Source organism: Necator americanus, chromosome X (assembly GCF_031761385.1).
Source record: "Necator americanus strain Aroian chromosome X, whole genome shotgun sequence".
Classification (NCBI taxonomy): Eukaryota; Metazoa; Nematoda; class Chromadorea; order Rhabditida; family Ancylostomatidae; genus Necator; species Necator americanus.
The window spans coordinates 1,362,460-1,380,316 of record NC_087376.1 but is presented as its reverse complement, the minus strand read 5'-3'; the positions used below and the strand labels follow the sequence as shown (position 1 = coordinate 1,380,316).

At 37.2% G+C, this 17,857-nt stretch overlaps 2 protein-coding genes across 6 annotated transcripts; one reads left to right on the top strand and one right to left on the bottom strand.

The window, feature by feature from the left end:
• Positions 1-147: 147 nt before the first annotated feature.
• On the top strand, positions 148-5,051 carry RB195_021188 (uncharacterized protein; the record flags this gene model as incomplete). 2 transcript variants are annotated; one of them, XM_013451769.2, is made up of 11 exons in its annotated part: positions 148-282; positions 636-710; positions 1,680-1,799; positions 1,871-1,995; positions 2,058-2,140; positions 3,322-3,442; positions 3,817-3,911; positions 4,109-4,204; positions 4,287-4,409; positions 4,488-4,600; positions 4,797-5,051. In XM_013451769.2, 11 exons carry the CDS (start codon positions 148-150, stop codon positions 5,049-5,051), a joined length of 1,341 nt encoding a protein of 446 aa, XP_013307223.2. The 2 variants fall into 2 exon arrangements, with proteins under 2 accessions (XP_013307223.2, XP_064063682.1); XM_064207801.1 differs by lacking the exons at positions 148-282; positions 636-710; positions 1,680-1,799; ... (2 more) ...; positions 3,322-3,442; positions 3,817-3,911 and having other exon boundaries at positions 4,153-4,204.
• Positions 5,052-7,699: 2,648 nt separating this feature from the next.
• RB195_021187 (uncharacterized protein) lies at positions 7,700-17,857 on the bottom strand (the record flags this gene model as incomplete). Of its 4 annotated transcripts, none has more annotated exons than XM_064207799.1 (31): positions 7,700-7,841; positions 7,942-8,018; positions 8,507-8,602; positions 8,679-8,788; positions 9,135-9,246; positions 9,313-9,445; positions 9,514-9,611; positions 9,844-9,921; positions 10,174-10,243; positions 10,305-10,386; positions 10,447-10,564; positions 10,618-10,728; positions 11,135-11,209; positions 11,392-11,439; positions 12,174-12,506; positions 12,782-12,970; positions 13,399-13,580; positions 13,636-13,786; positions 13,850-13,925; positions 13,981-14,120; positions 14,226-14,313; positions 14,373-14,592; positions 14,667-14,818; positions 14,967-15,027; positions 15,100-15,216; positions 15,289-15,413; positions 15,512-15,597; positions 15,653-15,775; positions 16,753-16,854; positions 16,908-17,009; positions 17,801-17,857. In XM_064207799.1, 31 exons carry the CDS (start codon positions 17,855-17,857, stop codon positions 7,700-7,702), a joined length of 3,654 nt encoding a protein of 1,217 aa, XP_064063678.1. The 4 variants fall into 4 exon arrangements, with proteins under 4 accessions (XP_064063678.1, XP_064063679.1, XP_064063680.1 ...); XM_064207798.1 differs by having other exon boundaries at positions 10,618-10,734; positions 14,679-14,818; XM_064207797.1 differs by having other exon boundaries at positions 14,679-14,818.

Genomic DNA, 17,857 nt, shown 5'->3' with positions numbered 1-17,857 from the left:
AATTAAATGTCAGACACCTAGCCTACGTATCTACGTATCCTTTCTCCCATGTATTTATCCTCATTACATATTTTCCGTTTCTAAGCATCGCAATAAATGAATTTATTTTCATTTATACGTCTCATAGAGCAGTTTTATTCCAGTTCTATGCACCCACAAGTATTTTTTATTGTTGTCCATCAATCTGTGGTGATGACATTGGCAACACTTGGAAATCTATTCCTTATTTTTGTAATTTTTCGTGGTAATCATGCAATACGACGTCGAATATCTCCGGTACAGGTTAGTAAATAGATTTTCTATTCGAGTAATGTAATTCAAACTAGTTCACTAATGGGTTGCTAAGTATATTTAATGCCAAGCAACGTTGAAAGCTTTTCCGATCGAATTCTCCGTATATTGGTAAATGCAAAAATTGTTTCAGAGAAAAATTTCATTCATGATAAAATACGTAATTACTGCTGTGATAAAAAAAAAGAACTACATAAGCATAAGAATGATTTCTTAACTAACTCCTAATAATAAAATTAATATGACATTACCGTACACTAAAAAAAAAGAGGTATATATGCATAGAATTGCAAGAAATTATAGTTTATATTGTACTTTATAGGTAGCTGCCGTTTTCTTTTCAGTTACTTCTACTTCATACATGTGCAGCCGATTTGCTATTTGCTATACTCACATTAGGGACCGAGATATTAACACTGGTAAGCTGAAAATATTTCAGAAATCTTTTTTTTTCTGTGTCATAATCATAGTTTTATAGGTGGACGAAGTGGAAAATTTATCCTTGAAGCTCTATTTTTCAGCCACTTACGATCTTATACTTTTAATTTTTGTAGGAGATTTAAATAAAACTAAGAATATTCCTCGTGCAATCTTGAAATTTTATTAGATCTAAGAAACAGATAGAAAAATCCCCTATTGTATTAATTTCCAAAAGGGTAATTACAGTAACAACACGCTACGAGACTACGAAATTGCTTTTCAAAAGAAATGAAAATTTCGGTGTTTTTTTTTCGGCGGAATGTAACCGCTGATCTTTCATCGTCAGATAATAAGCGACTTTTAGATTTCTCATAAATTGTACTCATTATTCAAAGTAAATGTTATTAATCAAACAACAAAAGAACAATTAATCAAACATTAATTATGGTTATGCAAGATTTTAATGTTGTATTTGTCCATATATCATTTAGAAATATTATGTAGGAAGCAATAGATGAGCTATGGATCAGCAAACGAACCAATAAATCATATTTTATTTTACACACGATTTTTTTTTGGATATGTCCCAACATTAAAATGAGTCCATTTCTAATCTTTCACTTATTATTGATGATATTGATCACTATGACTTATGCCTAACCCTTATGATTATTTCCATTTATTTATTTATTTTATTAATCAAGAAATAAAGAGAAATAGAAATGAAAAGATATGGATATAAAAATAGTTTATTTTTGGATCTATCCTTGCATATCTATAATAGTCATTTTGAAAAATTTCAATTCCACAAAAGATTTCACGATCTCTTTCCTCCTTAATTATTTTGGGTGTCTAAGCATTTCAATAAACGAACGTGTTGTCTTTTTAATAGCCAAAAAAAGATCTTAATGAATCCCGTACTAGAAATATAAAAGCCGAGTTTTTTTTGTGAAAAATTTCATTTTCAGGTCTCGTATCCAAAATTTCGAGGCTCAGATTGGGCTTGTAAGGCGATGCGATATGCTCAAGTGTTTCCGCTGTACGCCAGCCCTTTTCTCCTAGTTGCTATCAGCGCTGACCGTTATCAGGTAGGAATAGAGTAACACCTGCACTCATTGACTCTTTTTTTAAATTTTTTAAAAAATCCTTTCTCTTTCAGGCAATATGTCGCCCATTGGCGAATATTCGTTCGTCCCGTTTTCGGCGACCGAACTGTTTTGCAGCTGTTGCCTGGATACTTGCTCTTCTCTTTTCAATACCACAGCTGTTAATTTGGGAGAAAAAGTGCGACAAAAAACCTATGCAAAATTATCGCTGAAATCATTTTATTCCCTTAATGGTTTCAGGAGAAACGGTGAATGTGCGACATTTTATGGAAACAAGTCACATTTGCTCAAAAATCTCTATGTCATTGGATTTAATACAATTGGTGAGTTATTTTTGAGGGATCTCTAACACTTCAGACAACAATAAAGGCGCTCCGGAGTTGCTCATTATAAAAATGAATGAAAATATAAATTGGTGTTCCCTGGAATTAGCTAGAAGGCGAAGTTTTACAACTACGTCTCTTAATTTGAACTACTGAACATAGAGCAAGATGCTACAGTAAAAGGAGCAAAGCTTCGACTAACGAAAATGCTAAATTACTTATTACTAATCCGAAAAATGGCGAAAAAAAACTAACCACCCCGGAGGCATCCATTTGAGAAAGCAGGAAGAACGCGAAAAAAAACGGATAAAACAGAATGTGCACAGGAGAACATCGGAAACCTTAGAAATAATGTCCGAAGACAAGTTCAGAAACCACTTCATCAGTTTCTGAAGCCGAAAATTACCTAGATCTCTTTTTTAAGCAAAAACTGGAATTTTTTTTTCTAACGGGACCGATATCTCGAAGTTTTCAAATTGCTAAGATGTCCAGGTGTGTTCAGTCGTAGAAAGGTCGACCACAGAACATCAATTGTCGTCAAAACGTATAGCAGATTGAATTTCGCTTCAAACATAAATTATTAATAAAATTCCAACACTATAATTATTGGTTAGCTTTAGCTTTTCTATCCCAATTAAACAGCAGTAACAGGATTCTACAAACCAAAAAAAAAACCGGAGGATTACAGCACTAATTTGAGTGAATTCCCATACTAATGGGAACTTAATGCTGCTGCATATCGTTCTGTACAATGGGGTTAAAGAAAAAAAGAGAGTAGGAAAATGAGAAGCGAAATCACACCATAGTGCATTCATTTATTTCCTACAGCTAAGCATTTCTCAAAATCCATTCTCATTCCCTTTTTCTCAAAATCCTGGTAACAAATGTGGAATTTAATGAGATTCTATGGTGTCAAAATAATAGGATTTCAAGTGCTAAAACTAGATCATCTGGATCCCAATGACATTTTTTTTCTCTTCAAAATTTTATCGCTACGATATGTAGCAGATCTGAAATTGCACAGAAATTTCTCTAATTTATAATAATTATATTGTTGTTATTGTATCAGAATTTCTAATGAACTTTTTTTGTCTCTGTTCTTAGGAACATTTAACACTATATACATAGATCCTTAGAAGTGGGAATGGGTAGAAGAAAAAATTATTTGAATCATTTTCCAGCTTGGCTCCTGCCATCCATATTCGCTGCATTTTTCTATTATCGTGTATGTAAAGCAGTATGGATGTCTCGCTCAAAAGCTGCTACATTACAAGAAGCGAACAAGATGGAACCGAAAAAAAGGTGGTAACCCAATTTCTTTTTTTTCCCTGACATGAAAGCATTGAAAAAAATCCCACTAAAAACGTCCTAGTAGTTTTCATTTGAATTACATCATTATTATTAAAATATTACTATTGCATTAAATACCTTAACATTAATGCGTTATGAAGGTATGGACTATTTATTTTTGGTTACTTGGATAGAATTGAAATTAGTTACTGTCTCCCAGATGCAAAACACACCGAAAAAAAATTCTACTTCAAAATTCATCGTCCTTCCCCGTCCATAATCATGTTCAAAATTTACAAAATAACACAGAATATGTAGAGTAACATCCAACATAATATATTAGTGTAAATAATTTAATTAGTATCTTTGATTAATGGAACGTTCAGTGACGTCACGCAAGACTACATCGATCGATTACGAAAAAAATCCTGCGGACATCGACGTCAAAATTCGGAATTCGATAGGAAACGAGTGCAAACAGGTGACCATGCATAATTCTGTGACTGGAATGTCTAGAAATTATCGATCTAAAAAATAAATCAATATGCTAACACAAATTTCTCAGCAAAGTAAATGATGTAGCATCCCAAACGGATAATGGAATTTTTCTTGCACAAAAATATAGTGGAAAGTAGAAAATCATTTTATGTAATTGAAGGCAAATAATTTGTTTTCCAGTGAGGTTGACAATGACAATTATTGCTACAAATTTTTTTTTATGGATGCCGTTCTGTGTAGTTAATATGATCCAGGCTGTCAAACCTGATGCCCTAAGTAAGTTTCCCTTATCTTCTGACTACAACATTTGTCATTGTGAATACGCTTTCGAATATCCTGCCTAAGAATTCACGTTTAGGTCCCAGCCTGAGTATATACGTCATGATCCTGGGAAATTTAAACTCATGCGTGAACCCATGGGTTTATATACTTTTCAATCGATCTCAAGCTGTAAAAGCGTTGTGTGCTCGTGGACCGTTGGGTTGGTGGTTACTGATTTATTGCAAACAGTACCCTTCCCATACATAGTTTGGAAAATGTAATAAGCATGGAATTTCAGGATACAGTTCACATCGAAGCGAGACCGATATGTTATCGTCTAGTCGTCGATCCGAGTGTAAAGCATCAGTTGGGAATTCCTTCTCACCTCCTACATCAAACATGAAAGTAAAAGTAGGTTATTTTAACTGAGAGAGGAAAAAATATGGAAATTTGAAGTTTGACATAAAGAGGACAAAGAAATTTCAAAAAATTACATAGTTGACTGAAAACATAAATGAAAATAACTGTAAATGATTCCTTTCCTATTCAATTCTTAGATTTAGTAGAAACTTTTCTGTTCTCAACTAGCTGATTTCTTTTTTTTCAGGTTCATCGCAATGTCTCATTCCAACTTCCACTAAAACAACAGTCGTTTAGGGAAAGTTCAGGGAATAGTGTCCTACTAAGAAAACGCATCCCATCTTCAATGTATACAAGAGAGACAAAATCAACCAAATCGAAGACAACTGCCACAAATGGATATCAAAACGTTATGTCAGTTGTCCCCTCTCAATCCTCATCAACACCTCATCTACCGATGGGTACACAATCAACGCTTTGCATATCGCTTCATTTTGTCTAAAAGAAAAAAATTCAAAAACGTCACTATGACTTCTAAGGAGTTATTTTCAAATCCTATTACTGTAGAGGAACATTAACAGAGTAACCTCTTTGTACTGATCATCTTGGTTGTGAATTTCGGGTGGATTTCTTGTTTTTATCTCAATAACGCCAAAATTTTACTATGCCTCATTTTCTTCGTTCTTCGTTCCGACCATTCTATCTCTTATATGTACAAGTATTTTAAAACGTATAAAGTGAGATTATTGAGGAGAAGTTTTGAAGCGATGACATTCAAGGATTTCAAAATGGACATACTATAGACCGATCCAGAACAACTGTTTCCATGAGCATACTATAAACTTTGAAAAACCACTTGATCGGATAGAATAGCAAGAAGTGAATAAGAAATCAAATAAGAAGTGTTTCAAGGATATAAAGAGATATTACGCGGATTCAGAAATTTTCACCAAAAAAAAGACGAAATAAGCGAAAAACCAAACATTATGGGAACGAGGCCACCCATTGTGGCGGGATGTCGAACGATTGCAAGTGCTGGCAATGTGATCTACCACCTGATCATTCTAAACTTTGGCGCACTGCTACCGCTAATATACAATAAATTGATGTTTCTGGATCTTTCCTGACGTTCGTGTAAGAACATTTCAGCACGTTGTTTCTTCGATTTCTTAAACACTATAACTAAAATTTAAAGAAAAGCTCGCAGAATAATTGATCGGCCATTTTTGACCTATCGTTTTGAAGTCCTACTGTAATGCAGGAACCGCCCGTGACAAATCCCCTCAACGATTAGATTTCTATAAATAAAAGGATACACGTTCAATCGGCAAGAGATCTGCCAATGAATTCGACTTCGATCCTGAGTCTTTCAGAATTTTACATCCATCTATTATTATAAATATAAAACCGTATTACTTTAAATATTTATTTGAACGACTGAATTCTTCTAGTAATTAAATTTGAAGAGTGGGTTTTTTTTTTATTCAGATTCAATTTATTTTCCGTTAACCTTTATCGTACGTATTCCTATTTTTCTTATATTATTATATTTTATATATTATATATTTATTATCTTATATTATTATATATTATATTTTTTTTGCACTACTCAAACTTGCTAAAGTGTGTTCCCTATATGAAGCATTTTAGCTCGTTATTGAATTGAATCAAAATATCAAAACCAATACTAATAATCAAAATTAAATAGCGTTTTTTTTTTTCGCTTGGGTCCTCAAAAAATCCTGCAGTGCATGCCCGTCGATGCTGTGGAAGCTCAAATGGAAAAGCATGGCGTGTCGTAGGTCTCCAGTTGACCACTTTTGACTCGAAATTATCGATCGGCCCTATATGTCCTCTCCAATTCACTGCTTTTGTCCTCCAATACTTGGAGTAGTTGAGGTTTAAATCGTATAACGAATAAATAGTTGTCACTTACGCAAATAATGGTGTTCCGATGATATTTTTTCGCTCCATTATTTTAAAAAATAAAATTAATCCTTCAATCTGAATTTTATTTTTAAGGTTTAGTTTTTCAGCATGTGTTGACCTCTTTGAGAACTCAACTGCTGTAGTACAAGTTACTTTCTCTACATAGATCATCATCTAATTTATTACATTAAAAAAAAACCAATGCACTAGAAAACATGGCATGAAGTGTTATGTTACAACTACAGCGGCAAACATTATGCGAAAAAAAAGGAGTCAAACTAAAAACCTAAGCACTACAGGCACAACGGTACAAAAATACAGGCAACTATAAATAACGAAAAAAGCACCAAAATAAATCGCACGGTGTCATTAAAACCATAATGGAATAACAGTAAGTAGTAAGCATAAATCACCCTCTTTACAACCCAGGAGACAGAGCAATTCAGAAAAAAAAATATTTCAAATGTTGTGCTGTTGTGCATAGCCTAGAAGGGGGTGTGGTAGATGCAGTTGAACCGTCGGAGTGTGCTTCAGGATATAAGCAACAAATGACATAATACAATACTCGGCGACACGAATAATTCGCACATCATTGCGCTGCCATTCCTATCAAATTCCCCAATTTGGAAACAGAACTCCTTCAGAATATGCATTTGTGCGATTCGGGGATTCGGTAGAGAAAAAAAAAAGCTAAGCTTATCCGCATTCCACTTCTCTATAAAAACATAGAGACAGTAATAGTTGAAGCATGATAGAAGTGAAGGAAATAAAGAAATGACCAATGCAGAAACCGGGACAGCGATATCGATGGGGATGTCTAAGAAGCGCAAAAATTACAAAAAGAAAAAAAAAAGCAATTCAAATAGCGTTGTCGGGAATAATAGCTGAAGTCATATTTGAACTATATGAATCATCGAACTAAATTGATATCCAAAAATCACAGAGATTCAGGAGACAACAGCGAGTTGATTCACTAACTCTGGTCTGGTAGGCATGACCGATTTGAATACAACACAAGAGAACAGAAAGGCATTAATGCATGACAAATTGAGCTTGGTTACAGCTAACCGCAGCATCAGTCACAGAAACAATGAACGACTGCCTAATGTAACAGAATAACGTACAATGGCATCACTTGGACCGGAGTGCATCACGTCACCATTTAAGGCGATCACAACAAAAAGAAAAACATCGAAGCTTCCCTATACAATCGGTGCCATATCAATTATTTCGATGGGACGCTGCACCACTATAGGGGATTTTAGGCTTCTGCCAAAATTGGTCCTGAATTGAGAAACCGTCGATTGTCGCACCGAGATGCTTTGTGGGTATTTGTGAGAAATTCTTCGCACCCGAATCATATCTGAAGAATAGAACCATCGAAGCGACTTGAGCGCAAATAAACGCTATTAATCAGTGCAAGTTACAGAAGAAAAAAACCTGCTAAAATGAAGAGAACTTACTTGAACATCAGCTTCATGATACTTTCCGAACACTTTGAAGGACCCTGTCCCGAAATTTTGATAGCTGTGTCAGATACCTGAATTATTTTTATAATAAGAATTTCTGTATCGACAGAACACTAGCATCAGGATAATTGAGTGCTAGTATAATTGAGTAGCATCAGGATAATTGAGGATAATTGAGTCATAGATCGTATTAATGTGAAGAAAACGATTTCTTCTTCAATTATCCGATACGAAAAGGCTTACAATAGGCTTCAAATGCGAATATCACTAGTGGCAAGTGCATGAGGCTGAAATTTTACTTGTCCAGGATGCTTTCACCGCTTCACTAATTAAGTTCATATCCACGTTTGAAGTGGATATGAACTTAATTAGTGAAGCGGTGAAAGCAACTTAACTTAACTGCGTAGTTGTTCTATTCTGACCGTTGCTTAACTATTAAAACTCGTAGTTAGAAATGTAACTGAAGTTGGATCACATCTCAACTTTTAGCCTCCGTCAAAATCGTCCCAAAAAAACCCATACCTGGATATATATAAAAAAAGAACAACAAATAATCTACCTGATCCCAGCTGTATAAGCCTCGATACTGACACTTATAGTCCCGGAAGAGGATGAGAAAATGTTTCGCATCGGAAGCAGCCAGATCGTTCATCGTCTATAGAAATAAGATTTAAAAAAAACAATGGCTACAAAAAAAAAACGAACATGCTTCAGTTTTAAAAGCACTCTACCTTCATCCTCGTCTGGTCATTTACGGCCCCAGGAAATACACTGTACTGAAGAGCATTAATAATCAAGCCTCGATTAGACTTCGGAGCAGCCTTGGCAAAGAGCTTGTGGGCTGAAAACAACCAATAATGAAAATTCTCTTAAAAAATCAAATTATATTAAAATCTTTGCATAATTAGTAGATCAACAAAGAAACAAATATGCAAATGTACTTCGCACCTTTTCAACTCCTTCAGGAACAAAAATCCAGAGTAGTATTCAATGTATGGCAATGAATAAAGCTTTATAGGCAATAACTTACATTTAAAAAAAAAGAATAAGATATAGTTTAATATATCCGACAAATATTATAAATAAAATATTTTTTGAATTAAAATAGAAACAAAAGACTGCGCCACATTTTTTGTCTAGTAGGAGAATTTTTTATAACAGGAATTTTCAAATAACTTCTAGCTCACTTGGTTCTTGCAAGCTTGAAACCGAAATGCGCTGTTCAACGGTGGACTGCCCGCGTACTCTAGGTGGACGTCCCTTCTCCACTCCATCCGTACTTAACGCTGACTCAGACATCTAAAAATATTACAAGCATCAGCAAAGCGCCAGCACCCCACCACACACTGTACAAAAAAAAACTACCTGTGACTTGGTACGAATAAAAGGCGGCTGCGAATGGCCACGACCAGGAGGACCACGAGCAGAATTCGACCCTGACTCAACACCCAATTCTTTTTCCATTTTTCTTCGCTTGTAGTCGTCCAGAATTTTTTGGCTGCAAAATCAAACACATGCATTACTGCATGTTTATACCAAAGACCATACTAGAAACGTGGAACTCACCGCTGTAACTCCTTCTCCAACTTGCGCTGCTCTGCCATTTCACGTTTGGCTAACTCCGCCAATCTTTTCTCGGCATTCCTCTGCTCAATTTGATCCACCTACAAAACCTTCGATCGATATAAATAAAGCATATGTGGATTAACTAAATCCGGTAACGTTATTTTGAGTGGTAAATACGATCAATAGAACGCGTTATAAAACTAAATAAATGGATTAGTTCGAAGAACCTTCAGCTAGGCGTCACAAAAGTACCAACTTCACGAAACCACGGGCAAAATCAGTTCAAAAACGTTCTGCCGGAAATGTTGCAATCCCTCCACTGTCACTCACCTTGTTCTCAATTTCCTCCTTGCGTTTCATTGTCTTTGCGAGAAGAGCAGCTCGCTTAGCCTGACGACGTTGCTCAGCCTGCAAAAAGAAAAATTCTACACTAAATTAAATGAAAGCATCATTGCATTTTGATTTTTAGAAGAATAATGAAAAAAAATGTTCCAATCAATACGCCAAGGGACGCGACTACGTTAGACACCAAACTTATTTGGACGTTTTCCAGCAAAAAATCGAAGCAAAAAAATATGTTGCAAATACGTAAAAGTAGAGAACACTAATGAAACACTAGGTAAGAAGCTAAACAGAAAATATCTGGAAATATCAACTCACAATTTTGTCGAAATCCTCGGCTGCTTGATCGTCGCTGACAACAAAAGCTGGTCCTGATGGTGCTGTTGTTCTGGAATGGAGAATTCCGCAAAACTTATACCAAAGACGACACCTTCTGACAAAAAACCGACCTATTTTGTTCAGACATTGTACCGTTTGTGTGATTCGCTGGATCACGTGGTGGCGATGGCTGCGGTGGAGCGACTGTTTGATCTGGAAGTAGGATCATATATAGTAAGATCTAGTGGAATTTCGGAAAATAAAAGCACATACCTTGCACTCGCACACGCTCAGGTTCTGGAGCAGTTGTGCTATCGCTTCCTTCACGAGAATCTCTAGAGCGTCTCTGAGTTGCTCCAACAGGGCACGGAGATTGTCGCTGTATCTGATCCTGAACAGAAGACTTCACTCTGTGCTCAGTAAGAGTGTAAAGAAAACACTCACATCCTCACTGGGAATTGTGGGAACAAGATCTGGTTGATTCACCAAATCGTGCTCACTTTTGATGAATGTCTGATTTTCCCATGTTCTCCTTTGTGGGCGACCCGTATGACCCTGCATCTGATCGGGTTATTCTTGTAAAATTGAAAAACGGAATAGATTCCATTTATACCGTTATTTTTTCAGTATTTTAATTTTATATTCCTAGTGAAAATGTCGACGTAGAACATTGTGAAAGGGAAAGAGGTAGAGTAAAAGTACTATAATGGTTCATTAGTCGTCCTACTCCTCTCAATAGCAATTTGTGCGCCCCGCATCCATGCAAATTATTTTTTATGTCATTTTCACCTTTTATGCAAAATTTGTCTTCACGGTACGAAAATAGGATCAGTAACTACAGTTACAGTTACAGAAGAACAGTAATGATGGACGAATGAGCCAATTATAGGATCCACCTCAAGCATTTACCCCCGCGATATTTCATGTTCATAACAAGTAACATAACTAGTAGACGAAATACCTTTTGATATGTCATGCCCCAGTTTGTCAAATTGCGATTGATTTCTAAGGGCGGATCGATTCGGCTAGATGATGCCTGAAACTATATCGCGGATTAGTAGCATATGTAAGAAACAATTTCTGCGCTACGGATCTGAATACCAGCTGAACACTCGAACTGTTCCTCTCGGACCCTTCTCTTTAAGCAACTTCTTTAACGAATTAGCTATATGAAAAAAATGCAATTTCTAGAAGCTCAAAAGAAACTTCTCCGCTTACATTTTCTGTAGGATTGTTCCTGTCTTTCCTGTAGGTATTTCGCCATATCTTAATAAAGTCATCAAGAATACAATAATATTTAAAATAATGAACAATGCAAGGAAACAAACAAATCACATAAAATTGTAGAAAAATATGTTTGTTCCTTGTTTTCATCAAAATTCAAAAACAGTCCATAAGCTCTTCCATGTTCAAGTTTTCGAATTTTTTCTTTTTCACTTAAAATCCGTAGAAGATGAAAATTCTGCTTATTCCTGGTATTTGGTATGTAGTAGTCACTGTTGAAATATGAAAAACCCGTCATCCTCATTTTGACTAAAAACAACAGATTTAGTATATCAAATGCCTCTACACAAGTAAAAGTATCCCCCATATTAGATTTTTTTTTTTTGGTAGAACTTAATTACTGTACTGGCTATTCCTCAACACCTCGTCTTCCAATATAAGAGGATGTAAAACAATTATAGGAAAACAGGAGTAACAATGAAGTTAGAAGCAGTTATACCATAATTCAAAACGTGGATGTCAAAAAGGAAGTGGTTCCTGGTAGCGTTCAGCTCAGTTCAGCGAGTGAATGAGCGCAATGTTCCCATTCAATTTCCCAGTATTCAATCAAAATCACAGCGGTCAACTTTGCCTAACCTTCCGCTCCTCCGATTCTGAGAAAGAACCCACTATGAACTAAGTCTATGCGATTAGGAGCCACAAATGTCACCCTATGATATATTTGCAAGGAATAAAAACGAAATCCCTGAATCATAATAGAAAAAGAGAAAAGTTACATCTTGACTGTGTAGCCGGAAAGTGGAAACTCCTTCCTGAGATTCGAAGTCGAGCGGTGGTTGGTTCTCGAGTTGTGGTGTGCCCTGATACGACGAAAACGGCTGCGAGTAAAGCTGTTGTTGTTGCGTAGGGATCATTCCACTCGTTGAGATAAGTTGTCCAGGCTGATGTTGTAGTGGATAAGAAGGTGAAGAGTTATGCGTATCTAGCGATGGCGCCATAGCTTGGACGGACGAGTAAGTGGATGCAGCCGGGGGCATCATTGGTGCGACACCTACCGCTGACGGCTGATGAAGTGAGAAACCAGTGGCGGCGTGAGCTGACTGATGCATCTGTACAAAAGTGAGCAGCTTAGAAACATCTAGAAACAAAACACAGACATGTTCATCTTGGTCCGGTTATGGTTCCTTGTAAATCCCCCAGCATCAGTATGTCTAAGGCGTACTCGAGCAACAGCATGTTTTTTTTTTCAATTGCAGCACAGAGCATGCATCGTATATGACACTTAATTACACGTGGAATCCGCTGGGAAATACCAGAAAAGGAACCATAATTGGATAAGCATGACCATATCTGTACACTAACTTGATTTCTAATGCAAACTCACCATAGAATAACCTGGTTGTTGTGGCTGTTGTTGCATGTATGTGCCCGGATGTGAGGAATACGGGTCTGCTGTATATCCAGGAGGAGGTTGTATTTGATGCGGTTGAACCAAATTCGTAGGGTACTCGCCGTACGATGGCGCTTGGCCAGACAAATAGTTCAACATTCCATTAGATAAACTCGAACGCATCTAAAATGCAGACCTAACAAGGTAATACTTACTAAAATGCAGTGAATTTTTAAATAATCAAATAATCTATCTATTAGCAAACTTGAAAATCCAGTACTTGATTCCTCATAAATTGACTATCAATATTTTCATGCGAAAATAAAACCTGCGAGTTGACTGCAAGGAACGAAGTAAAGGGACAATGAAGGAATTTCAAAGTGATTATTAATAGATGCCTCGAAGTTGGTTCATCTGGGAAATTCGCCAGCCGAGAATCCACACGATTTTTAACTAACGTAAAGAGATTTTTCTTGGCTATTCAAACGGTGATGGTGATACACACCATTTGAATAGTCAAGAAAATGAGGAAAAAGCAAAGATAAAAGTAATGAGAGAGAAAAACACTTGAACAAAAATGTGTCTGAAAACTAGCTAGGACCAGTATTCACCTGTTGAGGTTGCGCATAGTGCCCCTGTGACTGGGCATAGCTGTAAAACTCCTGTTGCTGCTGCTGTTGTTGTTGTTGTTGTGCATACGGCTGTGCATAGTTGGGAACTGCTTGCGTTGTCAAATTATGGGGTAGAGTCCCGTAACCAGCTCTTGCCGAATTAGGAGGCATTTGTGGAGGATCTAGAAAGTAGCGATATGAATGAACTTAGATTACTAGAGGAAATTCATATTTCACCTTGATAAACACTTGGCTGTGAAAGTGCACGACTCATGCGTTGTTGTTCTGGAGCCATGTTCATGATTGATACTTGCTGAGCTAAGTCAGTCAGTTTACGATCCAACTCACGAATCATTTTCGCATTAGGCGACTCAGTTGAGGCAGGATCCTTAAAGCAGTGGGAAGATGTGGATTCACAGAAAACGCTCGGAAGAACCAACTAAAAACTCACTGTAGCGTCACACCTGCTCATTAAAGCAAAGAATGCTGCTTTGCCTTTTTCAGCTCGTTCCGATTCAGTCATTGTGCTAAATTTCTTTTTTATGGATGCAAAAGCAAGAACGAGAAGCACAATAACAATACCTTATCAAAGCCTTCCGTTTTTCGTGATCGCGGCGCTTTTCTTCCAATGCAAGCCTTATAGAAGCAGTAGGAAGAGAATCGCTTCTGGCATATGGCGAACATGCAGCAGTTGACAAATTCCCGTTACTGCCTCCATCAGGCTAAACAGTTTAGAGCTTAACTCCTAGTTGAAACAAGCGTGGTGAGGGAAACATATAACAAAAAAGAGGGATATGAGGACAAAACACAAGCTCTACAATACATACCTGAACTAAGCGGCCGAAGTTAGTAACATTCGCATTCCAGTACTCTGATGCCTGGTGCTGAGGCGCAACTTGCCAGGAATCGTGAGTCCTATATTGAATTCCCATGGAATTTGTTTGGAAGCTAAGAAACGAGTTAAGGATTCTTACCTATTGGTGAGCAAGCTGTCTTGACTCATCATACTGATCGATCGAGATGGCATGGTCATTCCACCTCCTGGAGTGGATGTTACATGTACACTGCTGAAAGGATTCCTAACTCTTGGAGGATGTGGGCTACGAGCAGCTGAATTAGCAGATCGCAGGTCTGGGATTCCCTGGATAGGTACGAATCGACGTGGAGATGTAACAGCTTCTTGTTGAACAACAACTGAATATGAAATGCCAAAAATAAGTCGAAAACAAATACGAAGATAAAGCTAATAGATAGAATTTCAAACATACAGCTATACCCACCGGTGGGGGCAGGTTCAAAGATCTCGAATAAGTCGGCCAAAAATACGTTGATATTCATTTGGAGTGAGTCATGAAGATAAAGGATATCTTCAATTTCAAAATGAAATGGATTCCACGGCAGACAGTTGTGACAGAAACGCCTAAAAGTGAATCGCCTTATTTAAGAAGTATAAACAATACAAATACTGCCCATATCTTCTAATAAAACGGTATTTAGAACATTCTTGGGTATAGAATAAGTGTATTACAATCAGAGCAAATGGATCTATAATAAAATATGCAACTTACTGTAACAAAAGCAGGTTGTAATGGCAATGAGCTGTACTCATTTGATCGTTATAGCAAATATCTGCAAATCAATGCAATAAGTACTTCAAAATCTTGTTAATGTTAATGAAAAGAGAATGACAAGCTGACTAACCTTCAATTTCCATTTCTCTCGGTCGATACCAAGCTACGAGAGTACAAAGACATTGGCCATCACTGATTTCATCGTAGAGATCTTCCATTTCAGGGATCATTCCACCATCAGTACCACCTAGACAAAATAATAATGAAATTTTTAAAAGAGAAACGAAACAGCAAACAAATAGAAGACGTTAGCACTTACCTTTCAGTTGTATCTGGGACCGTTCAACGTCATCTCGCACCAAAAGGCAAACCTTATTAATCCAAAATAGGAGCGCGTCCACTGAATCCATTGGTCGCTCGCTTTCGTCAACAGTCGTGTGTCGACTACAACAAGAGATCAATGTTAATGAATAATCGATATTGGTTCTTTAGTAGATACACACTCAGAAGACTATTAATTAACCTCGAATAAGGTAACTTACCTCACGGCATCGATTACTCGACCAACTGTGATGACGTTCCGAAGATGAGCGAGCATTAACGCATCCATCATTGCTAGATGCGCCGCCTTAACATTACATAGACTTATGGAGAAAGCACTAATATCCTTAGAAAATATTTACCATGTTGAAATTATCAGCTGAGAAAAGCGCTGTCTCAGTTACTGGTGATGTACCTCCGTCGCAACACTGTACGACATCGATACCGTAGTCGACTAAGGCAGCTAGCACCGCTCCATGAGACTGCTGCAATAGGAAGATATGTTCTTACGTTGAAAGTAATTCTCAGCACATCAGTAAAATATTCTTCCTACAAAAAAGCCCTCAAGATAACCGATGGTTATGAACATGAAAAAAGGTTAGTTTTTGAATGCGAGAAGCGCTGGGATAAAAACTACCCTGGATATATTCAAGAAAAGCAGTGAATAAAGGATTACACGTTTAAATGGTCCATCTTGAATCATTTTCTCTGCAGAATATACAATAAAATCAACGTAATAGCCGACTTCTATACTGTTTGACTAGTGACCTGTTGAAAAGTGCACTTTCGGATCGGATGGAAATCAATCACAACACTTGTTCTCTCTAACGGAATCAAAAGGTCCGAAATGATAGTATTCCTATCAAATAATATTCTTTCTATTCTCAAAAATCTGAACAAGCTGAAGTTGAAAGTGAACAGCTGACTTTTCCAAACGTAGTCACAGTCCCATTCCTTTTCTAACAAATTCAACATCAATATAGCTTCTTGACGGCCCAAGGCAAACGCATAGTGCAAATTTTCTTCAAATGCAACAATGTCTCAATTTACTTAAAGGCATCACCCCACGAATCTGAGGTGGTGCAGATTTCAGGTGGAGTATTCGTATACAGGATGGGAGATTTCGGAGAGGGTGGTGATTCCGTCCATTTCTTCGTAATTGCCGTAAAAAACGGCCCGGAAGATACGGTTTCATTCGTTTTGGCGCACCATTTTGTACAAGAGGTTCGATTAGAGCGCGCCAGTCTTGTGCGGCGCCGCATCTTCCGGGCCGTTTTTTACGGCAATTAGCAAGAGATGGACGAAATCACCTCCCTCTCCGTAGTCTCCCATCCCGTATACGAATACTCTACCTGAAATCTGCACCACCTCAGATTCGTGGGGTGATGCCTTTAAATGGAGGATGCAGAAAATTTCTTGCTGTCGTTAACACAAAAAAGCTAAGATGGCAAAGCTGACATACCGCTACGAGCTGCGGTTCCTTAAATATCTTAGCAGCAGCCTGCGAGTACAAGGAACCGTTTGTTAAACCAGTAATAATGGCGACGTCTAGTTGCAAATGTCCCTGTAAGAAGCTTTTCATAAAATGTGAAGAATATACCAATATAAAATACTGACCCTTTCATCCCGGAATGCCCCATGTCGCAGTTTATCGGGTATGTCCTTTTCTTGTTCGTACACACGTAGGATGAGCCATCTAATCGAAGCTGCGAGTTTCCCCTGAAAAGTCCTCAGTTCGAATTACTTAGCTCAGCTAATTTCGAGATAAATTTCACCTTAGGATAAAAAAGGAAAATTACGAGTTTGATGCAACTTCATACCACAAATAACAGTCACATCGTTAGGGACTTATTATCTGTCATACAACAACACCAAATATTCATTCCTTAGCAAGAAACAAGCTACTGTTGTTCAATAACACCACAAATCCAAAGGGATTTGAAATATTTATGGACTCCAGACTTTTAGATTTATAAAATTACTCAGACTGCCCTCATTTCACGAAACAAGATACTGTCAGTACTGTGAGCATCACATATTTGTTGGGAAATACGAGGTAACCGGCATCTTCTTTGAAAAACAGACCGAAATGAAAAATTCCCCCTCCCCTCATCTTCATGTACCTCAGGTAATTTTAACTATATTCTCGGAATAACAGATGACCATAAGAAATATCATCAATCGTTCATTTGATTGCATCCAACTTAAAATCGTTACGAGAACAGCATTTACTGCCATCATCTGTTAGTGTTTATATATCGGAATGAATGGAAATGAGACCGCAGCTCATCCATAATGCAAGTTCAAATGAATTCCAGAGTGCGGTCGGACTTCGTGAAATGTGAAGAGCATCGAAGCATAAAAAACACACACGAAACATAAATATTTCTAACATTACTATCAACACATTGCAAGAGCATCTGAATTGAAGTACAATAAACTCTGTATAACTGAACGAACAAGTAGTAATAAAATGTTATTGACATTATTAACATTGAAAGTGTGCATACCTCCGTCTCCAGATATTGATCGAGAGGGGTCAACTGGGGTAGGATTTCTTCTTCCAT